General features: G+C 40.6%; 2 protein-coding genes across 3 annotated transcripts; both read right to left on the bottom strand.

The window, feature by feature from the left end:
• Positions 1-14,986: 14,986 nt before the first annotated feature.
• On the bottom strand, positions 14,987-20,877 carry LOC131356502 (calpain-1 catalytic subunit-like). 2 transcript variants are annotated; one of them, XM_058395572.1, is made up of 10 exons: positions 20,756-20,877; positions 20,282-20,321; positions 19,549-19,614; positions 18,595-18,652; positions 18,413-18,477; positions 17,887-17,955; positions 17,407-17,485; positions 17,090-17,206; positions 16,914-16,972; positions 14,987-16,288 (listed from the first exon to the last, which is right to left on the bottom strand). In XM_058395572.1, the coding sequence occupies exons 2-10, from the start codon at positions 20,315-20,317 to the stop codon at positions 16,262-16,264; spliced, it is 576 nt and encodes a 191-aa protein (XP_058251555.1). In that variant the 5' UTR covers positions 20,318-20,321; positions 20,756-20,877; the 3' UTR covers positions 14,987-16,261. The 2 variants fall into 2 exon arrangements, with proteins under 2 accessions (XP_058251555.1, XP_058251554.1); XM_058395571.1 differs by having other exon boundaries at positions 20,635-20,802.
• A 242-nt stretch (positions 20,878-21,119) lies between these two features.
• LOC131356504 (uncharacterized) lies at positions 21,120-21,868 on the bottom strand. The gene has a single exon (XM_058395575.1). The coding sequence runs from the start codon at positions 21,828-21,830 to the stop codon at positions 21,189-21,191; it is 642 nt and encodes a 213-aa protein (XP_058251558.1). The 5' UTR covers positions 21,831-21,868; the 3' UTR covers positions 21,120-21,188.
• Positions 21,869-23,940: the final 2,072 nt, after the last annotated feature.

Below are 23,940 nucleotides of genomic sequence, written 5' to 3'. Positions count from 1 at the left end.
TGAATAACATCATTAATCCAGTCATTGTGCCCCTGCATGAACAACACAGGCCTAATTTCATCTTTATGGACGACAATGCTCCAGCTCATTGAGGTTGCATCATTAGGGAACGGTTGCTGGAGGCTGGGGTACCTCAAATGGAGTGGCCTGCACTTTCTCCAGACCTGAATCCCATACAAAACCTATGGGATCAGCTGAGTCACCGTGTAGAGGCTTGTAACCCTGCACCCTAGTACCTCAATGACCTGAGGGCCGCCCTTCAAGAAGAGTGGAATGCCATGCCTCAGCAGACAATAAGTCGACTCGTGAACAGCATGAGACGTCGTTGTCCAGCTGTAATTGATGGTCAAGGGCACATGACAAATTATTGAGACATTGATATTTTTTGTTGTGGTATACCCACCACTGTTGTTGGCTTTTGTTTCAATAAATTGTTTGAGATGAGGAAATCACCATTGCATGATTTCACTTAAATGCCCTACTTTCATGATATAATATCACTGTAACGTGAACTTTTTACATTTTCCATAAATTTCACCCAAAAGCCAAATATCTTTTTGTGAGTAGTGTATATACTGTGTTTATATTTATATATATATATATATATATATATATATATATATATATATATTTGTATATGCATATCCAATATCCTATATCTCATTGGCCTTTCATTAATTTATCACATTCTTTAATATTTTTATATATTTTTTAAAATTATCATATTTTTTAATATATATTTGTACTACTTGTTAGTTTTATATTTCAACTTTTCTTTAAGTCTTGTTTATCATTCAAGGACAGCCAAAAAAAAGCATTTCACTACATGTCATATGTGTGTCACATGTGTATGATTTTATATGTGACAAATCAAATTTGAATTTGAGTACATACATATATATATATATATATATATATATATATATATATATATATATATATATATATATTTTTTTTTTTTTTTTTTCTCTCCCATAGCACATGGAGTATACAATAAATATATAGTATATAGTAAATAAATAATAATAATAATTCATGGGCTCAAACGAACAAATAAAAATGTAAATTTATTATACATATTGATTCTCTCCCTTATCACATGGAGTATATATTTCTGAACATATCTGTCAAACAGAATAGCACGTGTGGGGAAAAAATAAAAAAATTAAATTAAAATAAATAAATAAATGAAATAATAATAATAATAGTAATAATAATAATTCATGGGCTCAAACAAACAAATACAAATGTAAATTTATTATATATATTGATTCTCTCCCATATCACATGGAGTATATACACTATATTGCCAAAAGTATTCGCTCACCCATCCAAATAATCAGAATCAGGTGTTCCAATCACTTCCATGGCCACAGGTGTATAAAATCAAGCACCTAGGCATGCAGACTGTTTTTACAAACATTTGTGAAAGAATGGGTCGCTCTCAGGAGCTCAGTGAATTCCAGCGTGGAACTGTGATAGGATGCCACCTGTGCAACAAATCCAGTCGTGAAATTTCCTCGCTCCTAAATATTCCACAGTCAACTGTCAGCTGTATTATAAGAACGTGAAAGTGTTTGGGAACGACAGAAACTTAGCCACGAAGTGGTAGGCCACGTAAACTGACGGAGCGGGGTCAGAGGATGCTGAGGCGCATAGTGCGAATAGGTCACCAACTTTCTGCAGAGTCAATCGCTACAAACTTCATGTGGCCTTCAGATTAGCTCAAGAACAGTGCGCAGAGAGCTTCATGGAATGGGTTTCCATGGCTGAGCAGCTGCATCCAAGCCATACATCACCAAGTGCAATGCAAAGCGTTGGATGCAGTGGTGTAAAGCACGCCGCCACTGGACTCTAGAGCAGTGGAGACGCGTTCTCTGGAGTGACGAATCGCGATTCTCCATCTGGCAATCTGATGGACGAGTCTGGGTTTGGCGGTTGCCAGGAGAACGGTACTTGTCTGACTGCATTTTGCCAAGTGTAAAGTTTGGTGGAGGGGGGATTATGGTGTGGGGTTGTTTTTCAGGAGCTGGGCTTGGCCCCTTAGTTCCAGTGAAAGGAACTCTGAATGCTTCAGCATACCAAGACATTTTGGACAATTCCATGCTCCCAACTTTGTGGGAACAGTTTGGAGCTGGCCCCTTCCTCTTCCAACATGACTGTGCACCAGTGCACAAAGCAAAGTCCATAAAGACATGGATGACAGAGTCTGGTGTGGATGAACTTGACTGGCCTGCACAGAGTCCTGACCTCAACCCGATAGAACACCTTTGGGATGAATTAGAGCGGAGACTGAGAGCCAGGCCTTCTCGTCCAACATCAGTGTGTGACCTCACAAATGCGCTTCTGGAAGAATGGTCAAAAATTCCCATAAACACACTCCTAAACCTTGTGGACAGCCTTCCCAGAAGAGTTGAAGCTGTTATAGCTGCAAAGGGTGGACCGACGTCATATTGAACCCTATGGATTAGGAATGGGATGTCACTTAAGTTTATATGCGAGTCAAGGCAGGTGAGCGAATACTCTTGGCGATATAGTGTATTTCTGAACATATCTATCACAAAGAATAACACATGTGGGGGAATAAATAAATAAATAAATTAATTAATTAATTTGTGGGCTCAAACAAACAAATAAAAATGTAAATTTATTTATCAGGTAGGAAGGAATGAAAGAAGGAAGGAAGGTAGGATGGACAAACAAACCAAAGGAAAACATGACACTACAACTTGGATGGGATGATGATGTATTCTCCATCAGGAAGGCGGAAACATGAACTGACCTTACACAGGTTGATGAGCTCATGAGTGAGCAGTGGAGCCATGTGTGAGGAACAAATCTTGCTTCATATGAACTCTTGACAGAACTTCAAATTGCCAGACGACACATCAGTGAATTTAAGGTTGCTCACCCACACACATACATCTCCATGTGTAATTATTTCATAGGTATTAGTTTAAACTTTTCATACATATGTTTACACGCAACCTCAGCAGCCATCATCAAACCTGACTGGGAACTTGAAAGGGAGGGACATAAGATAGTAAGAAAAAACTGAAGCAATATTAAATAGCAACATTTGATTTAGAGCTTATAAATCGGGCCCCACCTCGTATATTGCAAAGCCAATGATCTATATGTCTTTGCTCCCTTTTTGCTGTTTCCTGTGTTCTTTCTGCATCAGAGCCACTGAGAATCGTGCAATTGTTTGGTCCTGTCATAACCGGCTTCGACAGCTTGAGCTTAAACTGAGGGTTGAGCCAAAATGCCATCCATCCATCCACTCATCCATCCATGACATTCAATTCATTAATCTGTACATCCATCCAGTTCTAATCTACCCATTCCCATCCATCTATCATATCCATCCATCCTGATCCTTTCCAATCCAGCCATCCACTACAGCCAATTCTCCCACTAATTCATCCATCCATTCCAATTATCCATCCATCCTAATACATTAAATACAAAGTATTTATCCATCTAATCCATACACCCGTTCCAATCATCCGTCCATCCATCCATCCATCCATCATTCTAGTATTTCCATGCTTACCATAAACTGACACAAAATTTGTATATTAAAAATATATTTATTGAACAGATACATTTTTGATTACATAAAACTCAGTAAGTGTCTTTTGACCAGAGCACAGAGAACACAATACAGGCACTGGCATGAACAGAACAGAATTAACAGCATGTCTTAATAGCTTTTTATAGAGTAATGTATTTGGCAATGAAATATGAAATATGAAATCATCTATTTATTTCCTCATATTTTTCTCTGAATCAGCATTTAAACACAAAGTCATTTCATTTCACCCCTGCCATGTGTTTTGAATGAATATCCAATCAGACTGATAGGAAAAGGAACTGTCTGGAAAACTGCCTCTCATAACAAAAGTACTTTATTTATTGTTCACTGCAGAAATTTCACCATAGCTACTGTAGTAACAGGCAATTTCACCCTGCTGCATCCTAAGTGGAGATTCATTCAGCAGTTTTTAGGTATGGGATTGATTCCTGATTTGTAATTATTATTATTATTATTATTTTACATATTCCTGGCCAATAACAAGAACAACCAACCAAACACAGTATTAATCTTCTATTATTTCCTCACACTTCTTCATCTTTTACTCTGAGTCAGTGGGTTTTTTCAGAGAAGACACGCAACATGAAGTGGCCTACTTTCACTTCGAACATGGATGGGATGATGTATTCTCCAGCAGGAAGGCAGAAGCATGAACTGACCTCACGCAGGTTCATGAAGAGCTCAGATCAAGCGGTGGAGCCATGTGTGAGGAAGAATCTTACTTTAGGTGAACTCCTGACTTAACTACCATCTGCCAGACGACATGTCAGTGAATGTAATGTTGCTCAGCTTGTGTATCTACATACCTGAGGCTCACCCACACACATACATTTCCATGTGAAGTTATTTCATAGAGATTAGTTTAAACTTTCCATACAGAAGTTCACACGCAACCTCAGCAGCCATCATCATACCTGACTGGGAACCTGTAAGGGAGGGACCAGATAGTAAGAAAAAAATATTGAAGCACCATTTGATTTAGAGCTTATAAATTGGTGTACACCTCGTATTATCACAAAGCTGATGGTCTCCATGTCTTTGCTCTCTTTTTACTGCTTCCTGCGTTCTTTCTGCATCAGAGCCACTAAGAAGGTGCAATAGTCTTGTCCTGCCAAATGGTTGAACCAAAATGCCACCCACCCATCCATAACATTTGATTCATTCATCTCTACATCCATCCAGTTCTAATCTACTAATTCCCATCCATCCATCAAATCTATCCATCTATCTATCCTGATCCTTTCTAATCCAGTCATCCATTTCTCCCACCAATTCATCCCCCCAATCCAATTATCAAACCATCCTAATACATTAAAACCAAAATATTTATCCATCTAAGCCATATACCCATCCCAGTCATCCATCTGCTCAGGAATCAAACCTAGGTTGCAGCCGTGAATCCTGCCACTGGACCACCATGGAATGAGTGAAGGAATGAGGAGAAATGAACAAAAATTTATTTTAACACCATGTTCCATAATGCTGAAAATGTGCAGATGAAACCTTGATTTTCGGATTTTCATGAAGGTGTTGTTTTGTTGGTCACATTGGAATCACTTTTAACCCCTGACATATAGTAGTCACTGCAGTGGACAGCTAATTACAAGTCTTTTTCTCCTCAGTGCATTAGTTTCTATGGTGGAATAGAATATCAGCTTCTAGTGAGCTCTCTGCTGCACAACTCCATTGAGGCTTATTCAGTGGTCAGTCATTATGACTGCAAGTGAATTTCCTCTGAATCCAAGATTGCTGACAGTCAGCCACACTTGTTGACTTCTGCTGGCATATCCTGTCATTCCTTCTATTCCAGAAGGACCCTAGAGTTAAAAAAAAAAAAAAAAAGATGATGATGATGATATACAGTAACATTTAAGTCATTTTGAGCCACGGCACATTTTTTACATTAAAAACATCCCATGCCACATCACCAACCAAAAATTTTACAAAATGACACACTGTAGCCTAACACAGTATATATAATGACAGTTTAATCTCTCAGTTTGTTTACACTCACTCAGTGTAAAACCTATAACTGCTGTGATGAACACAAAACTGATATCCTGACAGGATTTGAAGAAAGGCACACACAAAGCTCTTGCTCAACAGCTCTCAGTCTCTCTATGTTTTTAGTTTTTATTGCAGTCATGCTTGAAAAGCTCAACTCACATAGATATTTTTTGGAAACTGGGAGCAAGATCGAAATAGCTGTTTGCCAGAATGGAGAACTTCTTCGCAGCAGTCAACCAAAAACTGTCCAAAGGTAGATCAGCAAAGCTTAGCTTCAAACCACGATCTTCTCTCAGTTCAGTTAGTTCCTTCTGCTCTTGCAAAGTCATGTCATTTCCAAAAACTGCTGCTGAGCTATTTGGGTCCCTAACCCAGTCAAGGCAATCAGTGGAGGCTGAAGGGAAATAAAACGACAACTTCTCCTCAAGAGTTTTCAAATGTTTACCTATTATCTCACATAGTGCAGCAGTGCTGACATCTTGCCAATTCTGGGTGAGTGGAAACATGCCAAGGTTGGCACTTTCCAGATATTGCCAGTGGAGCACTTTTGAATGAAATCCATTTATTTTATCTGTAAGCAGGTTTTTATTTTGGCTTTGCATTCATGTGTTTAGTTAATTTAAATGCTGGAATATATTGGACCAGCTTTGCACACCACTCATCACTTGCAAGCAGCTTTGCATCATCGCACCTCTCATTAGTCAAAACACTTTTAGTTCCTCTGTATGGAGCAATAATGCTTTATGATCTGCGCCCATTTCTTCACACAAAGATGCAGTTTTTTACAGGTCTTGTCTTTACATAGTTTACTATACACACAACACCATCCAACATATGAGCTGTTGGTAAAGTCTTGGCAACGAGTGCCTCACGGTGCAAATATCAGTGTGTAAAATTAACATCCGGGTTTCTCACTTTCACCCTGTTGATGAAGCCTTTGGTCCGTCCGACCATTGCTGCTGCTCCATTAGTGCGGACACAGTTTTCCCAAGTCCTCTTTGTTCAAAATATTCTGACAAAAAAATTTCCTCCCCTGCTGTTTTTCTGTCAATTCCTTGCAAAATAGGAAGTTTTCTCTTATGGTGTCTACGTCCACAAAATGCACATTGGCCAAGAGTTGAGAATTTCAATTTACAATGTCCACTAATATCTGTAGACTCATCAAGTTGAAGTGCAAATTTCCCAGTGATGCGTATGTTTTCAAAACAACACTTTTGATATCTGCAGACATGTCATCAACGACAATGGCAATTGTGTCATATGAGAGAGATACTTTAGCTATTTCTTTAACTGCATCAGGGCCAAGCATCTCGTTGACATTGGCTTTGCAGGCAGGTAATATTAATGACTCTGAAACATTGTGTAGCTTTTTTAATTTGGCTATGAGTTTAGCTACTAGGTAGCTAGCTTAGAGAGCTCTCTCATTCACTTTTCTGTTTTTTTTTCATTAAAGTTGCCTGTTTCTTAGTGTGTTCATGCAAATGTACAAAATAATCTGCATTCTTGTTATGAAGTGAAGGGTTTCGTTTGGAGATTTAAACATTTAACCTGATTAAGTTGTTTAAGCTTGTTGGGGACCATGGCACTGTTGGATAACTTTTCCCCACATACCAAGCATAACAGAGTCAGTGCAGTCAGATCCCCGGTAAAAGTAAATCCAAACGAAAGATAACTTTCATTGTACTGCATCGAGCTCACAGTTTCTGCTTTCTATTGGCCACCACTCATTGGGCTACCTACTGACATGGAGGAGCATGTCCATTAGTCTGCCAGTCACTCATCCAACGATTTCTTATGGCATGCTTGTGTGCCGTGGCACAGTGGTTGAAAATGATTGATCAAATTAATCAATCAATTTTTTGTACTTGAGTTTTTCTGGTCTTTAGCTATTGTATAGTGCCTTACAAAAGTAAGGCAAAAGTAATGCCCTCCTTGCCCAGCCTGCCAGTTTAGGTGGATGGCAATGTCTTGGTAGGTTTGCAGTTGTGCCATACTTTTTCCATTTTTGGATGATGGATTAAATAGTGCTCTGTGATATGTTCAACCTTGGGATGTTTTTAACTGCTTTAAACTTCTTGACAACTTTAACCCTGACCTGTCTGGTGTGTTCCATGGGCTTCATGATGCTGTTTATTCACTAGTGTTCTCTAACAAATCTCTGAGGGCTTCACAGTACAGCTGTATTTATACTGAAATTACACACAGGCTCTAGATTTACTAATTAGACTCTAGACTTACTACTAGATTAACTAATTAGGTGACTTTTGAAGAAAATTGGATCCTGTGGATTTTAGTTATAGTCATCAGGGTAAAGAGGCTGAATAGAAATGCATGCAACACTTTTCAGATATTTATTTGTAAAAATAAATAAATAAAAAATGAAAACCATTTATCTTTTTTCCTTTCACTTCACAATTATGTGCCACTTTGTGTTGGTCTGTCACATAAAATCCCAATAAATGTAATGACTGGCCCGAGACAGAGGGTTGAGGATCCATGAGCTCAATCGTTAATGACGATTAGTCACAAAAACAAAGGCGAAAGCTGAACGAGCAAAAAATGGTGAAAAACCGGAAAACACAGTCTGCAAAAAACGAAACCGAAACTCGCAAACTGAAACTCGTAATCCCAATAAACGTTGCAATAGAGTCCATACACAGTATAATCCAAACTGGCAGTAATCCGACAAGGCTTGGTAAATTCAAAGAACAATACTTTGCATTGTGGCATTGTGCAAGCACACTGCATAAGAAGGCTGAAAAAACGGAAGAACGGTCTCCTTCGTCGTAGCATCAAAACTCGGGAGACGGCTCCCTCTGTTGGCCCAATGCCAGGTCCGATGTTACAGAACCCCATCCCCCCACCCCCATATTTATGATAATCCCCAGATGGTCGCAGAAGGTCCGCCACACCTGGGAGGTGAACTGAGAGCCCCGGTCTGAAACCATAGTTCCTGAAAACGTGGTGAAATAACATCATGGCTGTTTTCATAGCATTAGGTAGACCTCTTAGTGGCACCAGTTTGCATCCCTTAGAGAATCAGTCAATGACCACTAGGATGGTGTCAACCCCCTGTGCTGGGTAGATCTGTAACAAAATCAATCGCAATGTGGGACCAGGGTCGTTTACGTATGGGCAGGGGCTCCAGTAAGCCTGTGGGGAGTTGACGACTGGTTCGGGACTGAGAGCAGACGGAACAGGCTTGGACATAAGCTTCAGCATCAGGAGCTAGGGAAGGCCACCAGAATTTATTTCTTAGCAGGGTGATGGTGCGGCGGATGCCCGGATGACCAGAGTTGGGGGCGTCATGTACCCGCTGTAGAACACAGCAAGGGAGGGACAAGGGTACGTAGACCTTGGAAGGTGGGCAGGCTGGTGGGGGCAGCTCCCGGCGTGGGCTCTTTGAATCTCCTCCATTAAATCCCAAACAACTGGAGCTAGGATCATTCTGGCTTGTTGAGTTGAGGAGCTTATGGGGTCATGACGGCGGGATAGCACATCAACCTTACTGTTCTTTGTGCCAGGGTGGTAGGTTACTGTAAACTGAAAACGAGTGAAAAACAAGCCCCAGTGGGCCTGACAGGGGTTCAGTCTTTTGGCGTTGCACAGATATTCCAGGTTACGGTGGTCCGTGAGTACAACAAAGGGGTGCTGTGCTCCTTCAAGCCAGTGCCTCCATTCTTCCAGCATAGCTTTTATTGACAACAGCTCCCGGTTCCCCACATCATAGTTAACCCTTAGGAGTCGGCCAACCCGATGGCGGGAACACTTGCATTTTTTTCTGGTAACCGTGAAAAGAACTTAAAATGCTCCGTTATTTTTGATCATACACATAAGTGTAGTACATCATTTGAATCTGTAAAGGGTCTACTTTTATTTATGTACACTCACAATATCCACAAAACATTGTGCTTTTGTAAAATAAAGAAAATAAACAGGGTGCGCTTTCAGCCGTCTCAGTCTCTGCGAAAATATTTTTGAAACGCATCACTAAATGAACTGAAACTCCGCGAATAGTGCACACACAGACATGAGAAATATATCTATAGAAAGCTTAAAAGGTCTTTTAAATGATGCAAGTCACGTCGAAAACAAATATTCTCAGTTTATGTAATCCATGTGAAACCAAGGAGAGGCACATAATTTCTGTCGCACTTCATTATCTGAGGCAGGACACGCCCAGACGCTATTCACAGGGAAAACACGCCACGCCCCTGGACACCGGCTTGCTGTTGCAGTTTTACCCTGCATGCATGTTTTTGCACAGTTTTTTTTATCTTGCACTGTTTTACACTGAATGTCTTTTTTTCCGGTTTTTACTTTGCACTGTTCCTGTTGCAGTTTTACCCTGCATGTATGTTTTTGGAGAGTTTTTTAATATATATATATATATATATATATATATATATATATCCTACACTGTTTTTGTTTGCACCATTTTACTCTGAACTATTTTACTCAAACAAACAAATACTCACTCAAACAAATACTCACCATTTTACTCAAACAAAAACAGTGTAGGATATAGATATATAATATATATATATAAAATAATATATATATATATTATATATATCCTACACTGTTTTTGTTTGCACCATTTTACTCTGAATATCTGTTTACACTTTTTATTTATCTTGAACTGTTCCTGGGATTCTTGCAAGTGAATCTTGAGTTATTCTAAATAAACTACAAACAAAGAAATATGTTTGTTTTTGTCCTCAAATTATTTTCTTGTAGCACTTTCCTCAGTCACATACCTGACTGAAAGGGGTAAGTATGCAGCTCATTATGTGCGTCTTTGTCTTCTCTGGTGTGAATTACAGCATTATTCATGATCATTCACACCTCCTCGCATATAGCCTTTCTAAACAAAAAGTGTCTTAGAAAATTTAAATGAATGTATTGTTTCTATGAATAAGTGAGCAGGATGATTGTCACATCATTTCGAAGTAAAAACTCCAGGCTACACGATCCAGCTCACAAAAGTCTTGTACACAAATGTTATGAATGTGTTTTGTGGTCTTATTTCAGTGACTTGTTTTTTTGTTGTTTTCAATAATCACGCATAACTGTTATTTTCTCCAATATACAAACTTGTACATACATACTGCTCACATATTATTGTAGCCCAGTTTGTGCTGCATACAGTGTAATCAGACTTTAGCCATTTATATGTTTATAAGTAACTGAAAAATACACAAATGTCAGGACATGTCAGAACTTCTTCAGGGCCCCAAAACACCTGCAGACTCCTAAGGGTTAACTTCTGCCGGGGTCAACTTCCTGGAGAAGTTCGCACATGGATGCAATTTCCCGGGGTCCCCATGGCGTTGTGACAGGACTGCGCCTTTCCCACAACTGGTGGTCCACTTCAACCACGAAGGGATGATTTGGGTTCGGGTGGCCAAGAATGGGTGTGGTAGTGAATCGCTGCTTTAATTGCTGGAATGCCACTCTAGCCTGCTTGGTCCAGGAAAGTACAGTGTGGACATGCTGCACATGGTCCTGATAGGTGGGGAGTAGATCAATATGTCATCTATATAGGCGATGACGTACTTATCCAACAAGTCCTTAAGCACCTCATTGATAAAGGCCTGGAACACTGCTGGGGCATTGGTAAGCCCAAAGGGCATCACTAGATACTCATAATGGCCTCTCATCGGGTGGAAGGCAGTTTTCCACTCATCACCTTCTCGAATCCTCACCAGGTTGTATGTGCTGCGTAAATCCAGTTTTGTGAAGTAGCGAGCCTCACAGAGCTGTTCAAGAGCTGCTGGAACTAGAGGGAGTGGATAGGGATATCGGACAGTGATGGCATTTAGTCCCCGGTAGTCTATACATGGCCGTAAGCCCACGTCCTTCTTTTCGACAAAAAAGAAACTTGCAGCAGCAGGGGAGGTAGATTGTCAAATATAGCCTGCCTCTAATGCCTCCGGTATGTAGTCCTCCATAGCCTTACTTTCAGGGTGCGAGAGAGGATAAATCCTGCCCTTGGGCACCATGGCGTTGGGCAGGAGGTCAATAGTGCAGTCCCAGGGGCGGTGGTGTGGGGGGGTGGAGGCACGTAGCTTTTAACTTACTGAACACCTCGCTGAGGTCATGGTATTCTCTTGATATGCCAGTTACTCCTATTCCTTCAGGGCTTTCCACTGACATAGCGAAACAAGCACGTGATACATGGTTTTGGAAGCAATTTGTTATACAATGAGGTGCCCAGCGTACTAATTCCCCCTCTTTCCAGGACATATTGGGATTATGTTGCTGAAGCCAAGGGAAACCAAGGATAATGGGGTTCTTGGGGGAAGAAATAACATAGAGCGCCAGCTTCTCGGTGTGGAACAGCCCGATCTGCAGAGTGAGAGGGTCAAGTATCCTTCCCCGATGGGTTGAGTGTCTATGGCCTTCACTCGTAGAGGGGTTGTTCAGCGAATGGTGGGAAGGTTGAGTTTCTCTATGAGAGGTTGGCCGATCAGGTTGAAGGCCGCACCCGAGTCAATCAGTGCTGTGACAACATAGGACATGTACTCAGTGTATAGCCTTACAGGTTAAAAGAGTGATGCAAAATTTTTCCCACGTTAGATGTAGTAGCGGGCAGCTCTGGGCATTCTGCCACTCTGTGACCACCGCAATAAAAACACAGCCTCAGGTGATCGCGGCTTTGTTGTTCCTTGGGTGAAATTCGGTCCAGCTGCATGGGTTCAGGGCCCTCCCCCCGAGGGGTCGGCGCTGTCTCCTGGCTACTTCTGTCAAGGCGAAGGCGGGTGTTGCCTCAATGTTGTTGCAGCAAGTTATCCAGCCGAATGGCGGTGGTAATGTAACTGGAGAGGGATACGTTGGTGTCCCGACATGCCATGCCAAACAGTGCTAACAATGCGGTGTCATTCCACCAGCAAAAAAGGGTCAAAAACCGGAAAACACAGTGTGCACTGAAAAACAAAACAGAAACTCGCAAACCAAAACTCGTAATCCCAATAAACATTGCAATAGAGTCCATACACAGTATAATCCAAACTAGCGGTAATCTGACAAGGCTTGGTAAATTCAAAGAACAATACTTCGCATTGTGGCGTTGCAAACATGCTGCATAAAAAGGCTGAAAAAAACGGAAGAACGTTTTCCTTTGTGGAAACTTGTGGGATGGCTCCCTCTGTTGGCCTGATGCCAGGTCCGATGTTACAATAAAATACATTTAGTTTTGTGGTTGTAACATGACAAAATGTGAAAAAGTTGACAGGTAAACTAAACAATAGGCGTATACAATGTTAAAATGTGTGAAAATGTGTTAAAATGTTTTTCAAAGCTTAAAATGGAATAATTGTACATGGATTTACCATAAAAAACTATTTCATTCATTTTTACCTTAAAGTCATACTGTTTTATGTTGAGTGCTCAGATGCATGTAGTCCACTGGAATGGATATTTCTATAACCTTCTGTAAAAATTCGTATTAAAAAAAGTGAATATTTGTTTTTTCTTGCCCTAAGAAGAATACAAACACTCTCAATTCTCATAATTCATGCATCAGAGGGTTAATTACTGGTAGAAAAAAATATTGATTAATATAAGTGTTGATAATTGCACTTATTTGGTTTATTTTTTTAAGTGTGCAGTGCATCCAGAAAGTATTCATTTAGCCACTCCTTTGTTATCTTGGCTGTGTGCTTAGGGTTGTTGTCCTGTTGTTCTGATCCATCGCCCTAGTCTGAGGTCCAGAGCGTTCTGGAGCAGGTTTTCATCAAGGATGTCTTACTACATTGCTGCATTCATCTTTCCCTCAATTCTGACTAACTGTCTCCCAGTTCCTTGCCACTGAAAATCATCCCCACAGCATTATCCTGCCACCACCATGCTTCAGTGTAGGGATAGTATTGGCCAGGTGATGAGCCGTGCCTGGTATCCTTCAAACATGATGCTTGCCATTCAGGCCAAAGAGCTCAATCTTTGTTTCATCAGACCAGAGAATTTTGTTTCTCATGGTTTGAGAGTCCTTCAGGACTGAGGAGTGGCTTCTGTCTGGCCACTCTACCATTCAGGCCTGATTGCTGGAGTGCTGCAGAGATGGTTGTTCTTCTGGAAGGTTCTCCTCTCTCCACAGAGACACCCTGGAGCTTGTTCAAAGTGACCATCGGGTTCTTGTTCACCAAAATGATCCCTTTGGCACAGGAAGTGAAAACATATTTGTGGAGCGGTGGAGCCACATTTGAGGAAGAAATCTTGCTTCAAGTGAACTCCTGACTGAACTTCAAACTTCCAGACGACACATCAGTAAATATAAGGTTGCTCAGCTTGTGCATCTACATACCTGAGGCTCACTCACACACATACATTTCCATGTGTAATTGTTTCATAAAGATTAGTTTAAACTTATCATATAGGATTTCACACGCAACCTCAGCAGTCATTATCATACCTGACTGGGAAACGGAAAGGGAAGGGCATGAGAAAGTAAGAAAAAAAACTAAAGCAATATTAAATAACAACATTTGATTTAGAGCTTGTAAATCAGTGCACACCTCGTATATCGCAAATCCAATGGTCTCCATGTTGTTGCCCTCTTTTTGCTGTTTCCTGAGGTCTTTCTGCTGTTTCCTGAGGTCTTTCTGCATTAGAGCCACTAAGAAGGTACAATAGTTTGGTCCTGTCATAACCAGCTTCATCAGCTTGATCTTAAACTGAGGGTTGAGATGTCATTCCAAAATGTCATCCATCCATCCACTCATCCATCCATCACATTCAATTCATTCATCTGTACATCCATCCAGTTCTAATCTACCCATTCCCATCCATTAATCAATCTATCCATCCTGATCCTTTCCAATACAGCCATCCACTACAGTCAATTCTCTTACCAATTCATCCATCCAGTCCAATCATCTATCCATCCTAAATACACCAAATGCAAAGTAATTTTCCCATCTAATCCATACACCTGTTCCATCCATCCATCCCTCCCTCCCTCCCTCCATCCATCCATCCATCCATCACTCTTGTAACATCCGGGTCTTTCTTGCAGGGCTTGAACGTAACAGATCTCTGTCGTAACCACATGCACCCGCATGCCATGGAAAGCCAGACCCATGTGCAGGATTAAATGAAGCACTGCTTTATCCACAGGGGTAAGTCAGGACAAAAACAAAACATAAAACAAAACTAAACATAACATAGGGCAAAACATCAAGGTAAAATGGGGAACAGGTGACAAGGCGGGAATGCAGAACAGTAAGAAGGGTGTGGCACAAAGTACAAGGGAAAACAAGCAGTAAAGCAGGCTCCGCCGATTCATCTACCAGCACCCCCTCCAGTGGTCTGGCAGGGAACTGTTCCAATGATTCTTGACAATTCTAGTATTTCCATGCTTACCATAAACTGACACAAAAATTGTATTTTAAAAATATATTTATTGAACAGATACATTTTTGAATACATATAACTCAGTAAGTGTCTTTTGACCAGAGCACAGAGAACACAATACAGGCACCGGCAGGAACAGAACAGAATTAACAGCAAGTCTTCATGGCTTTTTACAGAATAATGTGTTTGGCAATGAAATATGAAATCATCTATTTATTTCCTTATATTTATCTCTGAATCAGCATTTAAACAAGGTCATTTCATTTCACCCCTGCCATGTGTTCTGTATGAATATTCAATCAGACTGATGAATCTGGAACTGTCTGGAAAACTGCCTCTCATAAGAAAAGTACTTCATTTATTGTACCCTGCAGAAATATCACAATGGCTACTGTAGTAACAGGCAATTTCATCCTGCTGCATTCTAAGTGGAGATTTCTTCAGTGGATTTTAGGTATGGGATTGATTCCTGATTTGTAATTATTATTTTTTTTTTTAAATGTTCCTGGCCAAACACAAATATAAAACCAACACACCAAAAAATAAGAATCAAATGGCACCCATAGTGTGAAAACAAGCTCATGAATGTGTTGTTTTGTTGGTCACATTGGAATCACTTTTAATTACTAAAAGTATAAATATTGATTAAGGTAAGTGTTGATAATTTAGCTTATTTGGTTCATTTTTTAAAAGTGTATATTAAATGTTATTTACTGTATTTATGGTGCATTTATGATGTATTAATGCTGACTCTCTTGGTTTCTCTTCATTTTAAATAATGTTAATTATGGAAACATTCCTCACACAAAGTGGAGCAGCCTGAACTGGAATTAACTGATAGATAATATTGAAAAGAAAGTAATCCCTTTGGCACAGGAAGTGAAATCATATTTGGTAACAAGGTAAGGTTCAGAATCCTTTCAGTTAGCAGGAAAAGTATGCTTGCTTTCAAATGGCTGGTCAGAGAGGCTGTAAACACTACACTGTCTGGCACTTTTTTTAAGACAGAGACTGATGACTTTACATGTATGGTGTTCTCAGATTGTGGCTTACTGTTTTGGCTTATGAGTAAATAACACACAGAACAGAGACTGGCTTCTTATATGGCACAATAGAACATAAACCCTTTAACCACTCCTTAAACCAGTACACCTTTAAAAAGAGAGAAACTGGACTAAAATACTGATTGCATACCATCACCTTGAGCAATAATAATAAAAATGTGAAGAAGGCACTTCTGGACCAGCTGGAGGGAGATATGGGTCTCAGTGCAAGCAGACAGGCATCCAGATGTCTGTCTGTTTAAGCAAACATTGTCAAAGATAGCCACTGAAAACAAGAAATAGGAAAATGGTTAGTCATAAATAAATCAAACAGTCTTATTATATGTATTATAGCACAGCACTGCTGAATTCTCAAGGTTTGTATTCATTTTCTCAGCTCTAAACTAGCTTTAGCCAAAAGGCAAATGTAATCCTTAGTATTCTGACTTGTATGTCGTATCTTATTATTTTAATCCAATGTTTATTTTGATTTAGAATCTCATTTCTGTTTTGCTTAATAAATAGTTACTTTGAATAGGTAATTATTTAGACTAAGCTTCATATAAGCATATAACAGCTTCATATAACAGTCAGTAGGTTTTAATACAGGAGTCTCTGGGAATACAGCATTTGTGCTCCAAAAAAGGCATGCCAATACATTTTTTTGTTTTATCAATAGGATCAAAGACAAAATAGAGTTTGGTGAGGGAATGACTGATTAGAGCTGCCATAATGTAACAGCAGGCACTAACTGGTTTTGAGTTTTTCTTAGATGTTATTCTTAAATTAATATAAAAAATAATATGTTGACAAATAGCTGTGCTATAAGAGAAATAAAACACAGGGTGTGATACTGTAGGAAACTCATTATATTTTATTCTATCAGATTAGGAGAAAGTTGAGGCTCAAACCTGTTTGAAGTTTAGGGTGATGAGTCCATCATTGTTAGTGTCTGAGGAGTGAAATATTTCTGCAGAAACAAATGGCAGAATAAGAAAGTTACCCTGATGTTAGATTTTTGCAGTCATAGCATCTAATAACATTGTTTAGAGATTAAATATAATGGATTGTTATTTAAGAGACTCACTGAACATAGTCTCCAGGTGCACTAGACAAGCGACAAAGTTGTTGAAGTTGACGGTCAGGTCCTGGTCTGTGTAGCGCAGCATAACAAGCTGGAATATATCACTGTTCAGCTTGAAGCCTGGTGAGAAAAGGAGAAACAATCTTACAAATGCACACACACTATAAGACACTGATCACAGAAAGGTGCAGACAGACCGTAAGTATTGTGTTATTTAAGGTCCTGGAGCATGTGTTTCTCTCCAGAGATCCACATTTCTTAGCCTCATCCCTGGATGGACAATTATACAGGTAGATGTCATGATAAATGAAAGGACTCACCTGCTGCTTCAAGGGCTCTACGCATCTCCTGTGGGCTCATTGTACCAGACCTGTCCACATCAAACTTCCTGAACACTTCCTGAACAAGGAGAAGAAATAAACCAATTCTAAGTTGTTTTATATTCCATCCACAAGGAAAATGTCCTGACACAAAATAAAGTGTGTTGAGTTATTTTGAGGGGACAGCAAATTTACACTGCTATTCAGGCTGTACACTCACTACTTTACATTGTAGCAGAGTTTCATTTCTTCAGTGTTGTCACATGAAAAGATATAATAAAATATTTACAAAAATGTGAGAGGTGTACTCAATTTTGTGAGATACTGTATGTCAGGTAGCCCAAAAAACATTTATTCGCTATTTTGTTAAAGTTTAGTCAAATGATCTAGCTAGTGTAATGTACATGGTACGTGTTATTACCTGCAAATTTTCTGTTTTATAGAATTATTTATGCAGGTGAAGACTTTAATCCAACTCACCTGATAGTTTTCTATTTTCATCCACAGCACATGGAACTCTGTGAGGTCCAGCTTCCTGTTGTTATCTCTCTGAACATGTCTGTCACAAAGAATAACAAATGTGGAGAAAGAGACAAAGACATGCTGTATAGACCTGAAGAAACAGAGTCCAGACTGAGAGACACTCAAGAGAGAAAAACAGACAGGTGCAAATTTCAATAAATGGACAAAACCTAAAGTGTGTGCTACTGCAACAGCTACTGCTATTACTACTACTACTACTTCTACTACTACTACTACTACTACTACTACTACTAATAATAATAATGATAAAAAAAATCATAAGCTCAAACAAACAAATAAAAATGTAAATTTATATAGAAAGGAGGATGGTAGAAAGGAAGGAAGGAAGAAAGAAAGAAAGAAAGAAAGAAAGAAAGAAAGAAAGAAAGAAAGAAAGAAAGAAAGAAAGAAAGAAAGAAAGAAAGAAAGAAAGAAAGAAAGAAAGAAAGAAAGAAATGTGTGTGAAGCCCTCAATTAAGGATACATCCATGAGGTTGATCATACTGCGACATGAATCCTGGCTGAAACCATCTGTCTTCAGTTCTTTATCTATAAGAAAGCCGGAGAGTTTAAATTTACACACAACGCACAGTAACTATCTTAGGATGAGATATTTATCACTTATAATGAACTGTGTATGAACCGAATTCTGTTGTGAAGACTCACGCATGCTGATGAGGCTGTTCAGAATGGTCTGGAGCTCTTTAACACTGACCTTCTGGTCCTAAAAAAAAAACACACAAATAATGTGTTATATTATTTCACGTTATATACTATTTCAAGAATTCATAAATGTGTATCAGAATATTTCACATAATTTATATTATAAATAATGTGAAATATTCTGAAACACATTTATGAATTTGTGAGTTCAGGATGCTCACAGAATTTTTAAAAAAGTAACCTTCCCTTCCTCCACCCCCAAAATGTTTGCACTATAGCTAATCTTGGAACCTGAGGATCTTTTACATCAATATGCTGAAGAAAAAAAAGGTAAACTCTACCTCTCTAAAAAGAAAAAACTCTTTAATTTGAAAAAATTGTTAATTTAATTTTGGCATGTTTGCTAACATCTTTGCTATCTTAGCATCTTTGCTAACACTAGGTTGGATTAGCATTGATTCAAGTAGCTAACTTAATTGGCAGCAGCTAATGGCTAATATTGTAAACATAATAAAAGTTTTCAAATGAAAACATTGCATTAACACAATTACAACCTTTATTTCATACTTCTGAAACCATGAAACCTTTTTGGCTGGATTATTCCACTCGGTATACTTTTGACAAATATCTATCTATGTATAAGTACAATTTCTCACTACTTTGTCCACTCCTGCAAACAATATATTGTACAGATCTACTGTTCACTTGAGAGAGACCCAAAGCAGCCTATAAAAATGTATTCTGTTGATGAAATTGTCTGGGAACAGAAAGCTCCATATATTGAATAAACAGCCAAAACAATTAATGTACATATTTAAATAATGAGCATAATTTCTGTATAGGTGTGGATGATTCCTAACATAAATATGTACTGAGGGAATCCATGTAACAAAGAGCTGCAGAACATTTGAGAATCCCGCTTAAAGCCTGCTTAACACAGATCCTCTTGCTTCTTACCGGTCCCGCCAGCTGTCTGAAGAGACTCTTGAATCTGGCATTGATTTGACTCTCATCCAAATAATTCTGACAGAAAGAAGAATGATATACAGAGAGAAACAGTGCTAGTTAGCAACAAATTCTTAATGTTTTCTTTCTTAATCACTGGTGAGATTCTTGACATCTAATGTCATGAGTGTACAGGTTATGGATCATTCAGGATGTTCAGAAGGAAATTTAGAAACAGATATTAGGAGGTTTATTTTATTTTTTTATTCAAGTTAAAGAAAAGCTTTGTCGCAAATGACAAGACACTACACACTTACACCATGCACTAGGTATGTTATGTCTAGTGTATAAATCTTTTCCGTAATACTACTAGCTTTAGCAGAATTTTTAAAATGTTAAAAAATAAGTTACACAATATGGACTAATTAAAAAAAAAACTTTTGTACCACCCTTGCCACCACAGTGTCATCAGCCATCTAAAACATTTTTCACATCCAGGAACAGTGCATGGTAGCTTCACCCTTTTCCACTCCAATGCTTGAGGGTTGAGTGCATAAGGTGTCTAACATTCCACACTTCATTTTTCCGGTTAAATAAAAAAGTGCATCATCCAGGTAAATGAAGTGATCTTGTTAGAACTTTCAGTCTCAATACATTAGTTTAATTACTAATACTTCAAAATGCGTAAGTATGCGATTTGGGACACAACTTTGTGATTTGTGAATCTGCATTGTCCCCAACTCACCACTCTGGGAAGAGCAAATTTGACTTCATCGTCCATTTCCCTACAGCAGGAAGAAATACGTTTGCATCAGTTTGTGCTCAATCACTCTATATACGTGTACACAGCATAAAAAATTTATTTACAATACAAGAACAACAAAAGCTGTTCCTGTGACCAGTCTGTCGTTTTAATTTGTATAATATTTACAACATAATCAGTTGATTTACTAGATAGGACCTCTAACCTACTATTACATCTACATTAACAAGACTTAAAGAGTAAAAAATGTTTCCTGAGTAAAAGAACACTTTATGACATGAATAGTTTAACAGTATTAATATTGTATAGTTTCCTCACTCTTCCTCATCACTTACTCAGAGTCAGTGGCTTTGTCAGAGAAGACACACAACAAGAAGTTGCCTTCTTTCTGCGGCTCAAATGACAATGGTGGACAATGATGTATTCTCCAGAAGGAAGGCAGAAACGTGAACTGACCTCACGCAGGTTGATGAACTCAGAGCGAGCAGTGGAGCCGTGTGTGAGGAAGATCTCGCTACAGGTGAACTCCTGACTGAACTACCAACTGCCAGACAACGCCCTTGAATTTAAGGTTGCTCAGCTTGTGCTTCTACATACCTGAGGCTCACCCAAACACAAACATTTCCATGTTTAATGATTTTATAGTGATGAGATTAAACTTTTCATACAGAAGTTCACATGAGATAGTAAGAAAAAAAACTGAATCAATATTAAACAGCAACATTTGATTTAGAGCTTATAAATCGGTGCGCACCTCATCATCATCATCATTGTCCTCCACTTATCCGGAGCTGGGCTGCGGGGCAACAGTCTAAGCAGGGATGCCCAGACTTCCCTCCCCCAAACACTTCCTCCAACTTTTCCATGGGAATTCCAAGGCGTTCCCAGGTCAGCCGAAAGACAAGTCCCTCCATGCCCTGGGTCTTCCCTGGGGTGTCTTCCCAGTGGGGCATGCCCGGAACACCTCCCCTGGGAGACGTCCAGGAGGCATCCGAAACAGGTGCCCGAGCCACCTCAACTGGCCCCTTTCGATGTGGAGGAGCAGCGGCTCTACTCCAAGCTCCTCCCGGGTGACAGAGCTCCTTACCCTATCTCTAAGAGAATGCCCCGCCACCCTATGAAAGAAACTCATTTCGGCCGCTCGTATCCGGGATTTTGTCTTTTCGGTCATGACCCAAAGCTCATGACCATAAGTGAGAATAGGAAGGCTCAGAGTAGAGCCTAGGCTCAGCTCCTTGTTTAGCACAACAGACCGGTACACAGACTGCATTGCTGCTGCCGCTGCACCAACCCATCTGTCAATCTCCCACTCCATTCTTCCCTGACTTGTAAACAAGACCCCAAGATACTTAAATTCCTCCACTTGAGGGAGGAACACCCATCCAACGTGGAGGGGACAAACCACCTTTTTCCGGTCGAGAACCATAGCCATGGATTTTGAGGTGCTGATCCTCATCCCAGCCGATTCACAACTGGCTGCAAACCACCCCAGTGTATGCTCTAGGTCCTGGCTCGAAGGAGCCAACATCATCTGCAAAAAGCAGAGATGAAATCCTGTGGTCCCCAAACCAGACTCCCTACAGCCCCTGACTGCACCTAGAAATTCTGTCCATAAAAATAATGAACAGAACCCAGTGACAAAGGACAGCCCTGCCGGAGTCCAACGTGCACTGGGAACAGGTCTGATTTACAGCCAGCAATGCGAACCAAGCTCCTGCTCTGGTCATACAGAAACCAAACAGCCCTTAATAGGGCCACAGACCCCATACTCCCAGAGCACCTCCCACAGAATGCCACGTGGGACACAGTTGAATGCCTTCTCCAAATCCACAAAACACATGTGGACTAGTTGGGTAAACTCACATGAACCCTCACGCACCCTGTGGAGGGTGTAGAGCTGGTCCAGTGTTCCATGACTAGGACAAAACCACATTGTACCTCCTGAATCTGAGATTCGACTAACGGTCGGACTCTCCTCTCCAGTACCCTGGAATAGACTTTCCCTGGGAGGCTGAGGAGTGTGATCCCCCTATAGTTGGAACACACCCTCCGATTCCCCTTCTTAAAAAGAGGGACCACCACCACAGTCCCTAACCACCACGCTATGTTGCAGAGACGTGTCAGTCAAGACAGCCCCGCAACATCCAGAGACTTGAGGTACTCGGGGCGAATCTTATCCACCTCTGGTGTCTTGCCACTGAGGAGCTGCTGGACTACCTCAGTGACTTCAGCTTGGGTGATGGATGAATCTACCTCTGAGTCCTCAGCCTCTGCTTCCTCTACAGAAGGTGTGTCAGTGGGATTGAGGAGATCCTCAAAGTATTCCTTCCACCGTCTGACAATATCCCCAGTCAAAGTCAGCAACTCTCCACCTCCACTGTAAACAGTGTTGGCAGAGAGCTGCTTACCCCTTCTGAGGCACTTGTAGCGATAGTCCTTCTCCATGGCCTCACCAAACTCCTCCCAGACCCGAGTTTTTGCTTCCACAACCACCCGGGCTGCAGCTCACTTGGCCTGCTGGTATGCATCAGCTGCCTCTGGGGTCCCACGAGCCAACCAGGCATGATAGGACTCCTTCTTCAGCTTGACTGCATCCCTTACTTCCAGTGTCCACCACGGGGTTTGGGGATTGCCACCATGACAGGCACCAGAGACCATAAGGCCACAGCTCCAGATACACTATATTGCCAAAAGTATTCGCTCACCCATCCAAATAATTAGAATCAGGTGTTCCAATCACTTCCATGGCCACAGGTGTATAAAATCAAGCACCTAGGCATGCAGACTGTTTTTACAAACATTTGTGAAAGAATGGGTTGCTCTCAGGAGCTCAGTGAATTCCAGCGTGGAACTGTGATAGGATGCCACCTGTGCAAGAAATCCAGTCGTGAAATTTCCTCACTCCTAAATATTTCACAGTCAACTATCAGCTGTATTATAAGAACGTGGAAGTGTTTGGGAACGACAGCAACTCAGCCACGAAGTGGTAGGCCACATAAACTGACGGAGCGGGGTCAGCGGATGCTGAGGCGCATCGTGCGAAGAGGTCGCCAACTTTCTGCAGAGTCAATCGCTACAGACCTCCAAACTTCATGTGGCCTTCAGATTAGCTCAAGAACAGTGCGCAGAGAGCTTCATGGAATGGGTTTCCATGGCCGAGCAGCTGCATCCAAGCCATACATCACCAAGTGCAATGCAAAGCGTCGGATGCAGTGGTGTAAAGCATGCCGCCACTGGACTCTAGAGCAGTGGAGACGCGTTCTCTGGAGTGACGAATCGCGCTTCTCCATCTGGCAATCTGATGGACGAGTCTTGGTTTGGCGGTTGCCAGGAGAACGGTACTTGTCTGACTGCATTGTGCCAAGTGTAAAGTTTGGTGGAGGGGGGATTATGGTGTGGGGTTGTTTTTCAGGAGCTGGGCTTGGCCCCTTAGTTCCAGTGAAAGGAACTCTGAATGCTTCAGCATACCAAGACATTTTGGACAATTCCATGCTCCCAACTTTGTGGGAACAGTTTGGAGCTGGCCCCTTCCTCTTCCAACATGACTGTGCACCAGTGACCAAAGCAAGGTCCATAAAGACATGGATGACAGAGTCAGGTGTGGAGGAACTTGACTGGCCTGCACAGAGTCTGGACCTCAA

This window comes from Hemibagrus wyckioides, linkage group LG07 (genome assembly GCF_019097595.1).
Source record: "Hemibagrus wyckioides isolate EC202008001 linkage group LG07, SWU_Hwy_1.0, whole genome shotgun sequence".
Taxonomy (NCBI): Eukaryota; Metazoa; Chordata; class Actinopteri; order Siluriformes; family Bagridae; genus Hemibagrus; species Hemibagrus wyckioides.
Note: the sequence above shows the minus strand (reverse complement) of the source record. Positions and strands in the feature narration are given on the sequence as shown.